Consider the following 13537-nt stretch of genomic DNA (forward strand, 5'->3'; position numbering starts at 1 on the left):
AGAGTTGTAGAGTAGGTATCCTCCTTCAATGAGTCTTTGGACTCCCTGGAGGTGTTATATATAATAATAATACGCAGTATGAACTATAAAACCAATGAAGAAAGCAAAAAAAAAAAAAGAGGAGGTAAAGAAGCAAAGAAATAAAAGAAAGAATAAAACAAAGTCATAAATAAATAAAATAAAGAAGATGAAATGAGAAGCAAAAATAAAAAAAAGCAAAGTAGCAATGTTTCTAACCATTTCTGCTTCAACATAAGTATTTTATCATGAGTTTAGATTCCTGAAGGGGGGGGAAAATTGGCAATCATTAATAAATACTAAATTAATTCTGATATTTTATTTTATTTTTAGGCTGTTTTGCACCCTTGTATAAAGATCGTAGGCTCATCAGTTTAGGTTTTCTCAAAAAAATTGAAAAAGGGACAATCCCTCAACAATTGTAAAATTAATTCTGATAAGTTTATTTATTTTTTTACATATTTTAGGCCAATATTCCAGAGACAAAAAATCATCTTAACCAACTGTCTCTGAACAGTTGATATGCATTAATCCATTTGCAGCCTAATTAAAAGCATATACAAGGAAATCGCAATCTTCTTACTCCTACATGTCACTGTTCCCCTACTTCATTGCCATAATAGATGTTCTCACAATTTGAATAACATATTCTGCAAACTTTAGGGTCTTGATATAACTTGGAGCTTAATGTTATATTGCAAAAATTGTTATGTTCACTGTCTATATTCTATGTTCATTCAATATAACAATCTCACGGGAGTAGGTCACTCACTCACACGCACGCACACACACACACACACACATGCTCTCTCTCTCCCCCCCCCTGAATCATTATCAATCATCAAATTGCCAATGTGTACACATTGGTACCTTAAAGGAATGTGCAATTTTAGTTTCATATATATTTTATATATATGAAAATATTTGTAATTTAATTCTGAATCTTGTGATGATGAGCAAGATGTGAACAAAACATTTGTTAATAAATTTGATATTATTATTTTGCACTAACAAACATCAGACTACATATGATTTACAATATACAAGAACGTGCTGTCCTATCCTAGAAGTTGGAAAATGTGTGTGAAATGCTGAAAAACACTGTCTATATTCAAAAGCATTCAAAAATTCAGAAATGTCATTCAGAAGAATGTCGAAAAAAATAATATGTGTAGGCAGATTTTTTATGTGTTGTTTTCGTTCAGCATATTTAACTCCATGTGTTTCTTTCATCCATCTAATAGGATTAGCAAAAAATATCTCAGCTTCATCCTGATATCCAACTATATTTCCCAAATTTGGTTCGCAAGTTAAGAATTCCATTTTGATCTTCTTATGGATATGACTAGAAAATTAAATAAATAAATTAAACTAAAATACATGTAAATATGTCAAACATTTATGCTAGTGTTATTTAATATATTCATATTTTAACTAACTAAGCATATAAATCTTTGTTTCTCACTGTATTATTTACATAATCCTGAGAAAACAAAGATAACCGAAGGGAGAGAGGGATACATTTTAAAATAATCCATTTAAAAAAGAAAGTATGTCATACAACTCATACTCCTAACTTGCATTCATATTCACAAATCCCTTCAGAATTTATAAAATGTTTTTATTCTAATTCATACTGTATCATAATATAAAGAGATAAATTTAAATCCCATGAATATGAGATTAATGAATATTTTCATTTTGTGAAGAAAATCTGAATACATTATGCAAGATGACTTAATGATTATCTTCTATAATGTCCTCCAGGGAGTCAAGGACTCAGCTCATTGAAGGAGGCCATACATCCTGCACCAGCTGTTATATCTTCTCTCATTCACACTAGATGCACTCACTACTTCAACAGGCAAAATGTTCCACTTACAGTTCTGTGAGAGACAAATCAAGCTCTTTCTTATCTGAACACACAAACTTAATTTCGATTGATACCTTCCTGACCTCTCCCTACCTTCCATATAATGAAAACTTTTATCAACTGATATCCTATAATGCTCTCTCAAAAGTTTATAGACCTCTATTAAAGAACTAAAGGAATTTATTTATTTTTTTATTTTTTATATACTGATTTTTCACATCCATCATATTAATTATATGGCATATTATTTTAGGCTTGCTATGTCATGCTTCAGTTAATGAATTGCAATGTTTTAATTCATTATGGCAGTGTAAGTTGGATAGTTGGTAAGAATTATGCCCAAATCAACTAAAGCTCTGAGAGACCAGTACATAATTTGTTAATTGCATGCGCTTGTCTCCAGCCAGTTTGCTTGTTACGCAGGATGACAAAAAAGTTTTAGGGAGGAAAACTCCTGCTACCTCCATATGAAAATAGCTAACTCACATAGCAATAAATAAGTGTAACTAATAATGGAATATTTTTATCAATCAAAATGTTTATAATTTTTAATATTACGAAAGCTTCTCTAATTTAAAGTTATTATAAGGGTTTACTGTTATCCTTTTTTTTTTTTCTTTTTTTTTTTTTTTTGTTTATGTGACTCCTATCCATGAAAGGTTGGTAACCTATACTACATCATACTACAGGTGGAGTAAGGATTTATTTGACTATTTATTATTATTATTTTTTTTACATTTTATTTATTTTTTTATATCCAGCATATTAATTATATGACATATTATTTTAAGCTTGCTATGTCATGTTTCAGTTAATGAACTGTGATGTTTTAATACTCCATAAACAAATCTAACACACTGTGAATTTCTTATTTTACAGGCTATTCTCATCTGACAGATGATTCAAAAATTTTTCAAACCATAGATAGCATATGATTTTCAGTATCCAGTATGAGACCACTTTGCTTAAATGAAGGCAAAGTGGCTTGGGGGGGAGAGTATCATTTTTAATTTCTAGAGCACTGTTTCTAGATTATTAATGATATGCCATTACTGATCTCATCTCATCTTCCTTTCCCCCTCTTTTTACCTTACAGTGTTGAGGGTTAGTTAATCATCAGACCTCAAACCATTCACAGGATAAGGTGGTCAGCCCTATACCCGGTGTATCCTATGTCTGTAATGTTGAGTTCTCAAGGCCGGTTTGCGTGCTTTGCAGGATGAAAAACACCAGGATAAACTGGGGAAAAAACCCTACTGTCCACAACCAAGACCAGTTAACTTGGCTATGGCTGAGGAAAATCCTTCAGCACCTCACGTCACCAACGGGAATCGAACCTAGGACACTCCTTCCTCAGGCATATGGTTGCGAAGCACATAGCTAACTAAGCTAACTGTGCGGACACTATTACTGATATGATAATGATATGCATTACTGATATGTTATAAGTAACATCAAATTGGGGAAAGGGGAGGTATAAATGATAGTTGTCACAAGAAGCAAGTGTATTTGTAGAATCCAGTGATCCATAAATGATTCTTGACGCCTCTGGTATTCATCTGCAATTTGCAATTAAAACAGCCGAATACCAGAAGCATCAGGAATAAAAGAAAAGACTTTTTGTCACTGATGGTTTGAAGCTAGCTATTGTGAGACAATGAGACAAACGGGATAAAGCTGATTTTTGCTATAGGTCAGTGGGTGCTCAAATGTGGACACCATGCATCAGCAGATTATCATAAGGAGTGTAAGTCGTGTAATTATTATGGGAACCTTCAACTATGAAGATACAAACTGAAAGTGATTTGGTGCTTGGTAAGATAGAAATAGAATTTACACATGCAGTTTCTGGGTAAAAGTAGCAGAAAATGTATTCATACCAAAGGTATTCACTCTGCCTATGACTGAGGTGTGATCATGCAGTCTTAATCTGGGAAATTGATAAACATGTTTAATTTTCAATTAAGGAAGAATATATGCAGAACAGAGCTAGTAATTATGACAAACTCAGGAGAGTGCTTGAAACAGTATATAAGAAATGGTTGGGGAGGGGGGGAGTGGAGGGGAAGATAGTATCAGGCTGAACACTCAGGATGAGGAGGAAAAATCACTGGGAAGTAAATGGATGAGTAGCACAATTAAGCTGGAGCTGAAAAAGAAAGAAATGCTGTATAGATTAATATAAAGAGAAAAGTGATCAGCATGCTCATAAGCAGTACAAAGCAAAATGAGAAAAAGGTGACTTATGATAATAAAGGAAAAATCAGATTATCAGAGGAAATTACCTGAGAGGGTCAAAGGAAATCATGCAAAGCTTTCACTATATAGTGCATAAAAAGCAGAATGACTATGGTGGCATAAATTAATGAATACTAACAGTTGGAAGGTGAGAAGTAGAAGAAATAGTTGAGTTGCTGCTAGGTGATCACTTTGCAAGGATATAATATTCAAAAGTAGATGCTGATGTGACAGAGACCAATGAAGTGAAATGCTTAGAACAAAATATGAATATGAATAAAGTTGTGCAATTGCATAGAATATTAACCTATGTGTTACAAAAACATGCAATGAATTGGCAGTACCTGTAACCAAGCTGTTTAATTTATTTCAGTTTTGGCAAGGTCACAAGGGAATGAAAACAGGAGAAGATAGTTCCATTACATAAAGGAGACTCCAAGACAGTCAGTATTTTAGGAATAGTGGTTAAAGTACTGGAAAAGTTTGGTTAAAAGCAGAATTCAGAAATGAGTGAATAAGAATACGATAGGAGTGTGCAGACAAAGTTCTGCCTTAGTAATTTATTCTTTTTTTTTTTATAATAAAGTAACAGCTGAGTTGTAACGACACCACGATGTTGTTAGAGTTGGCAAAGACATTTGAAGCAATACTGCATGGAAATTACTCTATATAGAGATAGCAGGCAAGGATGGATACAAAGCTGGTGACATGGATAAGAGGATGGCTGACAAAGAGAAAGATACCAAAGAGAGAGAGAGAGAGGGTGACATATGGCAGAGTACAATCCAGAAGATTGCAGGTGACCAGCAGTACATCACAGAACTCTGCACTGAAACCACTTCAGTTTAATTTGCATGTTAATTACACAAGATTGCTGCAATGTTTCTTGGCACACTGACTTGAAGAAAAGTTTAATTCGAATACTAACTTGAGAAGACAAGACAACATTACTATAGCCCTCATGATGTAGGTATTATCATGACAGATGATTTTAACAGACTGACTGTGAGCAAAGGAGACAATGTGCCAAAATGCAAGGTTATGGACTTTGGGAGATGTAAAAATTACAAACCATGTATTTATTACATTGATGAAATGAACTGAAGGAAATTAATTAAACCAAAGACATGATGGGGGGGGGATAGTGGAAAGGGTATAGAAGTTCAGAGGACATAATACAAAAGTGAGCAAAACATCTCAATAGATCAGATGTTAAAAAACACAATGACAAGTAGAGATGGGAAGAATATTGGCATGGCTACATCTTAACTACAGTGCAGATTGGTTGTCTGAATTTCTTGGAGATGAGGAAATGGTAGAGAGGTTTCAGAAAGGAGTTGGCAAGATGGTGACAAGTGTGTGAAATGCTCCTTATGAGGAGAAAGTGAAATGTATGGGTTGCAAAATTGATAGGCAGAAAGAGAGGACATGATACAAACTACTAATATGAGTATATAAGTTAAATACATAAGTTTCTGTGGTTTAGCAGTTCTACAGAAAATTTCCAGTATTGAGACGTTTTTTTCAGACATAATAAACAATATAACCCTTCATGTTTTGTAAGTCACTGGACCTACATTGACAGGGGTATCAGCAAAAGTTATAAAGTTAAAAATTAATGAAAAAAGTAAATTAACTAATCACTCAGGATCGGTAGCCACTTTACTAGAAACATCTATTTTATATAGCATCTCTTTAGCTTTCAAAATTACTGTGATGTGTCTTGGCACACTGACCTGAAGAAAAGTTTAATTCAAATACTAACTTGAGAAGACAAGACAACATCACTCCTGGATGTTGTCTTGTCTTCATGATCTACTGCATGTTGTACAGCAGTAGATCCATTTTCCTGGATCTACTGCTGTACAACATGCATCCTCTAACAAGTACATTATCTTGATGAAAGCAATAATCATAGAGCCTCTATAGCTCAGTGGAAAGACCTAGCTAAAATATAGGATATGAAGAACCTTTATAAGGGCTTTTCAACTTAAGCTGAGTTGCCAGCCTTCCCTCTTCCATTTAGAAAACCATGCTCCAAACCATTATACTATCTCCACAGGACAATGATTTCACTATACATAATATAGGGTTCACAGAACTGTACTGCTTTTTCCATAACAAAAGTTAATATCTTCTATCAGTATGGTGTAACTAGAATTTGGAATTCTTATTTTTCTAAATTTTTGCAGATAACTTTGCTACATTTCTCACACAAAAGATATCACTTCCCTCTTCCATTTATCTTTGATAATACACTGATCCCTAAGTCAAGATCTTATTTTTCTTCTCAGGTTAATTTACACTTCTAGTATTTTCTAGCACAAAAACATCACATCCTGAGGATCTTCCATTCCATTCAAGTCATTACTTCTCTCACCTGGCTCAATCTTAAAATACTGTTCTCATATTTCAAGATGGTGCATGTAAACCTACCTAAAAATGCTTGATACTATCCACAAGAGAGTAATGTAATTAATAGGTAACTCCTCTCATAAAATCACTCCAATCACTTTCTCAGTTCTGTTTCTACCTTGTTTCTGTTTCTATATTTTCTACAGGAATTTTTTGTAAGTACTACTCAAATGGCCTGGCCACCATAATCCCACTACTTTCTTCTATGCATGTACAAACAGCTGCTGATCAACATTCATATACAGTTCAGCACCAAATTTGTCAAACTAAATTCTCATTTTCATCTTTTATTCCATCTATATCTTTCTGTGGAACAGCTTCCTCACAGTGTCAAGAAATACAATTTCCATTTGTCCAAGAATTGTACTAGTACGTTCCTTCTTTCTCCTCAGTTACCTACCTACACACAACATTACTGTATCATAGGTTTTGTGACCTATCATTTATGGAGTTATTTTTATATGCATTGGCTGCATCTAATATTTTCTTCACATTTTGCCAGTCTATGATTTGAATCCAGTTTTCAAATCATTTCTCCTTATTAATATTTGTATATTCAAGTAATCGCATCTATATTTACTTGTAAATATATATATTATTTTTTTAATATGATACGCATTTTAATTCTCCTCTAATGGTCACTTTCTGTTTCAAATCCATTAAATTTGACATCTGGAAAATATGACTTGACTATCCAGAGATATTCTTTAAAAAAAAATTTTTTTTTTTAAAATTGGAGAAATACATCAAAAATTCTGAATTATAATCAACTGTGGTTATAATTGTGGTAATGGTCAAGAGAAAGAACAAAGACTAATTGAGTTTTCAAAAATTTAGGAGTGGGAAAAAAAAAAAAGTCAAGAGAAAGTCATAAACATTTTATAAGAGGATCCTTAACATACTGTAAACATAAATGAAAATTAATGGAACCGTGCATTCATTATTATGCTAGCTGCTTGTTCGTGGGTTGCTGTAACATACTACTGGCAGATACAAGGTGTGTCACGATGAATTAAGGAAGACTAGACTTGATGTAAAATCATTTCCCGTTGTTTTTTGTTAAGATGCTTCATCATTTCTGCTGATTCTTTGAATGCTCGAGTAATAATAGTATCGGTGAAGCATTTTAGTTTGATGCCATTCTACTTGGCATTTTGTTTCCATTGTATACGCTGCCACCCTGATTTACTTTCTTTCATTCTCAATGTCCTTAAATTGTTCCAATTGCCGTATCTCACCAGATCTAGCAGTCTATCCTATGTAGTGTAGTGTAGACCACAACTGCAAATGACCTTGTAGAAACCTGGATATTGATTGGCAGATGTGGAGGTTTAGGAGGTTTCAGATGTTCAGAGATTTTGTTGACTGGATAGAAGCTTATCCAGTCAACAGTATCAGTTCATGTTGCATATAGGATTTCTCGTTTCTGCAAGTTGACCCATGGACAGACCAGAAAATCAGCTAACATCCACATGGAAGAACATAAAAAATACTTGTATAACATAATAGCCGGGTCTAGTGGGCCATACTGTGGACAACATCCACAGAATCAAATGGAAGAAAACTGCACTTCACTGCAGCAAGATCAACTGTGACAGACTATGAAAGACTTGTTTAGAATTTCCAGTTGCCCTTAAAAACTGACTAAATTGAAATCATCATCATTAGTTGAATCAGTCTTGGGACTGGTAGCTCAGCAGCAATTTCCTCCATTACACTCTGTCACTGGCTTTCTTCTTAACCTCCTGGTAACTCCTCAAACCAGTGCTATCTTTGACTTGGTCAAGAAAGCTTTTCCTTGGTCTGCCTCTTCTTCTTTTCCCCTCTATTTTGCCTTCAGTTATTCTTTTCACAAGTCCATCATGTCGAAGTATATGTCCAAACCACCCATTCCTTCTAATTTTGATTGATTTTATTAGAGTTCTTGTTTCGTTTATCTCTCTCAGGACTTGTTGGTTTGATTTTTTTTCTGTCTATTTTATTTTGTTCATGCGACGCCAGCACCACATTTCAAAAGCCTCCAATCTTCTTACATCTTCTCTGCCTAGAATCCAGGTTTCACATCCATACAGTGCAATGCTCCATATCAATGTCTTTACTAATTTTTTTTTTCAATTGTAGGTTGAGGTTTCCTGTTAAAATGCTTTTCATCTTAGAGAATTGGGCTTTTGCGTTGTTTATTCTTGATCTTATGCCTTCTCTCATTCTGCCATCTTCTGTTATTAGGCTTCCTAAATATTTAAAGCTTTTCACTTGTTTTATTTGTTCCCTACTGATGTCTATATGCCCTTATTGATAGGGATTTTGCCTGTAACAATGATTTTAGTCTTATCTGTGTTGATTTTCATTTTATATTTTTCAAGGTTATTATTTAGTAATTCTAGCATTGTTTTTAACGTTCTTCTGTTTTCTGCTACAAGGACTATGTCATCAGCAAATCTTATATACATGACTTGCTCACCATTTATCTTTATGCCACTATTTATTTTATCTTTAGTTTCCTGAATGGCCTTTTCAATATCTAAATTAAATAAAAGTGGTGAAAGTATACATCCTTGTCTTACTCCACTCCTGATATTTATTATTTTATCCTTATCATTGATTTTAATCCGTCCATTTTGATTTTTGTAAATTTGATAAATTATTTTCCTATCCCTCAAATCTATGCCGATATTAGTTAGACAATTTAGGAGTATTTGCTGGTTTACTTTATCAAACGCTTTCTCTAAATCAAGGAAGCAAATGTAAGTATTTTGACTACGGTCTAATCTTCTCTCTATTATTGTTCTTAAACAGAGTATTGCCTCTCTTGTTCCTTTATTCTTTCTGAATCCAAATTGGTCTTCATCCAATAGACAATCTATTTTTGAATAAATTCTATTTTGAATAATTTTTAGCAGAATTTTGCTAACATGTGGGATTAAAGCTATTGTTCTAAATTGGCTGCATTTGTTTGCATTATTCTTTTTTGGTATTGGTATTATGGTTGATTTCATAAACTCCTTTAGTATTTCTCCTCTATCATAGATTTGGGCTATTAATTGATAGAGTAAGGGTTTTGTCTCATCACCTAGATTTTGTAGCAGTTCTGTCTACACCTGGACTTTTTCCATTACTCATTTCGGACAGTGCTTTATCAAATTCTTCTCGCATTATTGGGGATCCTAGATTATCTTCATTTTGATTTTCTATGCTGATATCAACATCAAGTTCGTCGACATTATAGAGATTTTCAAGATAATTCTTCCATTTCATTAATATATCCTCAGATTCTATTAGTAATTTTCCATTTTCATCTTTGATGGCATTGTTTTTGCTGTTCTTATTAAATTTGAAAGTCAGTTTGTTAATTTCTTTAAAGGCTTTCTCTATTTTTTCTTTTTTAAATAATTCATCTATGTTATTACACTGTTCTTCCAGGTATTCTTTTTTGGCTTGTCTACATTTTCTTGTAATTTGATTTTTAAGATATTTGTATTTGGCCACATCTTCTTCTTTAACAGCATTTTTATATTTTCTTCTTTCATCCATAAGGCCAAGTATTTCATCTGTTATCCAATGTTCTCTTTTTCTGCATATTTCTATAATTGATTTGATGAATTTGTAATTAACTCTTTAATCATATTCCATTGATTTTCAGTATTATTCTGACTATTTATGTTTTCTGGAATGTTATGATCAGTTGCCTCTTGGCATCCTCTCTTTACTTCTTTACTCTTTAATTTTTCAAAGTTCCATCTTATTGGTTTGTATCTTTGGATTTGTTTCCTATGTTTCAGTTCTGTTTTCATTAAGACAAGGTTATGGTCACCACTAATGTTGGCACCTGGATAGCTTTAGCAATTTTTTTATTTGGTATCTCTTCTTGACCAATATATAATCTATTTGATATCTCTTTGAATCTTCAGGTGCTTTCCAGGTGTATTTTCTTCTTTTTGGAGCTTGAAATAGTGTATTTGTTATAACTAACTGTTTTTGTGTACAAAATTCTATTAATGGCTTTCCTCTTTCATTCCTACGTACAAGACCAAATCTTCCTGAAACATTATCATTGCTCTCTTCTCCCACTATAGCATTCCAATCTCCCATTATTATTGTATTTTCCCTGTCTTTAAAGCTGCTCCAGATTTCTTCTATTTGTTCATAAATTTCTTCTATTTCTTCATTGCTATGTTATGATGTTGGCATGTAGACCATTATAATATTGAGGTTTACTGGTTCAATTAAATTGAAATAAATATGTTAAATTCTCAAAATATGGGAAACAGTAATTCTTAGGCATCTTGTGTTACATATTGGGCATCCCACAGAGGGTTCTCTTTCCTCTATAGGACTCTAGATTTTAGTCTACAAGTTCCACTTTACTTTCTGTTGTAAGTGCATTTGTGACAATTTGTAACACAAGATGTCTGAATGAGAAATTAAATAGTGGAAACATTGAGGTGCTGTTTAATTTGTTCCATTAAATACCCAACATGATTGTGTACAATCAGCTATCTGATTAGTTGATTAACTATTATATCTGCCTTGAGAAGGGTCTAAGTAATATTTAATTTACTGTATATTATATTAACTGCCATATAATTTTTTCATTATCTACTTATCTTTTAATGGAATATATCACTTACCTATAAAATGGTGTTGAATGACAAGGCATTAGAAACAACACATGCATATCTTTTATTTCTTGATTAGAGAGATAATGTATTACATCTAGTGTTCCTCTTTGATGGTACATACTAGTATAGATCATCAAAGGAAGGTTTACTGCAATCATTAATGATGCAATAATAAGTACTTGTATCGATATACCAAATTTCTGCAACAGATGTCCAGTTCTGGATATCACAGAAAGAGATGCTCCACAGATGCACATGGCCAATGGCATTATAGGCAAAAGAAAGCGGAATTCTTTATGGCTTAATTTGCTACAATGTTTTTTTTTTTTTTTCAAAATAAAAATATAATCAAAATAAACAAAAAATATAAGAAATACTTAAATTTAATTACTCAAAAATAAATAATTAAACAGAGAATAATTCAATACAGCCAGATTCATGGAAACTATGTTGAAAGACTACTATAAAAAATAAAAAAAAAAACTTTTGTGACCAAATGTGAAACCATCAAGCATATGGAAGGTAGAAAAAGTTTGATTAGTTTCATACAGAGGTAGCAGGGTTCCCAGTCGTAGTAACTTGGGAATATCAGTCTGAAAAATAGGCAAACCAGCGTAAAGGATACTGCCAATTACAGACATAATATACTAGCCTCATGGCCGCAATTCATTTAGTCAAAATTCCATAAAATTCCACAATAACTACAAAAAAGAAGCAGGAAAAAGTGACATGCTTCATCTCTGCAGCAGAGTCCTCCAGATTAGCTAATCCTCAGCCAATCCCAATAATAGATTATTAATTAACTTAAGGAATTCACAACATACACTAGAATATAAATTAAATCAAACTTTAATATATATTTCCAATATTTCGGCAACGTCACTTTGGCATCTTCGAAGGAACTTAAAATGAAGACGTACACGCAGGCACTACACACGGTAAATGAAGATGAAGCATGGAAGCTATTGTTTCTCCTAAAAATCCTGATGGTGCCCCCTAGTGGGATATGTAGGTATTCTTGGTCGTTGGGCAGAAAGTCTCCTGATGTACATCTCCCAAATTTGGGGCAGTCTCATGCAACCAAATTTGTTGAGGTTTGGCATGTTTCTCAGGGCTGAGGCTGATTCCATGAAAAGTCTTTCAAATTTGAACTTGCTACGGTGTATTATCGTGGCCTTCTTCCACCATATTTTGTGGCGTATATCCAGAGCATTGTCTGCAAGACCAGAGTGGCTATACTGGTGAAAAGGGATGTAGTCCTTGTGTTCTGAAATTCTGATATTCGCTGTGCTGCCTGTTTGGCCAAAGTAGAACAGCTTACTGCAAGGGACCTGGTACACACTGGGTAGGTCTAGGGAGAGTGGTTGGTCTCTAGTGGAGCAGATAAGGAATGCCATTTTTCTATATGGTCTGTAACAAGAGATCAAGTCATGTTTTTTTTAAGATTTTGGTAATTTTTTCCAAGGCGCCATGGATGTAGGGAATGGTGATGGATTTAGAGTAATCCTTGTTGTGAAGGGGGGGGGGGGGTTACTGGTTTCAATATTTTTTGGATTTTTTTAGGGGGGGGGGTAGCTATTGCCTGAGAAAGTGTGTTGAGGATGTGATTTAATTCAGTGGTTATTTGGTTATTAGGGCATTGTCATTTGAACAGATTAGTTTAGCCCTGTGTATAGTGTCTTAATAACTCCATATTGTTGTGAGGGGTATTGGGGGATTGTTGGTGAATGTATCTGCCTGTATGGGTTTTCTATAAACTGAGAAAACCGAGCTTCCATCAGGCTGGCAGGTGACTAGTGTGTCTAGGAAAGGGAGACTGTTGTTTTCCTCTTCCAGGGTGAACTTGATTCAGGGGTGTTGGTTGTTTAAGTGTGTTAAGAAGGAGAGGAGTGTATCAGAGCCATGTGGCCAAATAGCGAACACATCATCAACGTAGCGAAGCCATATGGTTGGTTTTTGTAGAGCAGAGTTTAAGGCTTTCTCTTCAAAAGTCTCCATAAAGAAATTGGCCAAGGGTGGGGGAGAGTGGTGAACTCATGGCTGTCCCCTCTATTTGTTTGTAGAATTTTTCCCTAAACGAAATAGCCTAAGTTCATTGTGAACTGAAATAGGGCTGAGATATCAGGAGGAAATTTAGCTTGCATTAGCTCTAAGGTTTTCTTGGGTGGGACATTTGTGAATAAGGAGGAGACATCAAAGCTGACCATTATGTCAGTATGTTGAAGTGTAAGGTTTTCTATGCTGGCTTTGAAGTGGGCTGAGTTTTTTTGTGTGTGATGGTGTGTTGCCAGTAGAGTGTGTGAGCGCTTCGGCCAAATGTTTGGCTAATTTGTATGTGGGGGAATCAATGCCATCAACTATGGGACGTAATGGC

The 13537-nt window shown here is 34.0% G+C and overlaps 1 protein-coding gene across 3 annotated transcripts in view; it reads right to left on the reverse strand.

Annotated features, from left to right (window-relative positions):
- Nucleotides 1-993: 993 nt before the first annotated feature.
- Nucleotides 994-13537, reverse strand: part of PIG-B (phosphatidylinositol glycan anchor biosynthesis class B) — a 118531-nt gene continuing 105987 nt past the window's right edge. For all 3 annotated transcript variants that reach the window (XM_090411104.1, XM_090411085.1, XM_090411094.1), the window contains 2 exons: nucleotides 11173-11472; nucleotides 994-1363 (listed from right to left, as the gene is read on the reverse strand). In XM_090411104.1, coding sequence (XP_090267230.1) covers nucleotides 1036-1363; nucleotides 11173-11472 — 628 coding nt within the window. In that variant the 3' untranslated portion in view covers nucleotides 994-1035. The remainder of the gene's footprint in view (nucleotides 1364-11172; nucleotides 11473-13537) is intronic.

The sequence above is a fragment of the Typopeltis vanoorti genome, chromosome 2, assembly GCF_054136105.1.
Source record: "Typopeltis vanoorti isolate ZY-2024b chromosome 2, IOZ_Tvanoo_1.0, whole genome shotgun sequence".
NCBI classification, from domain to species: Eukaryota; Metazoa; Arthropoda; class Arachnida; order Uropygi; family Thelyphonidae; genus Typopeltis; species Typopeltis vanoorti.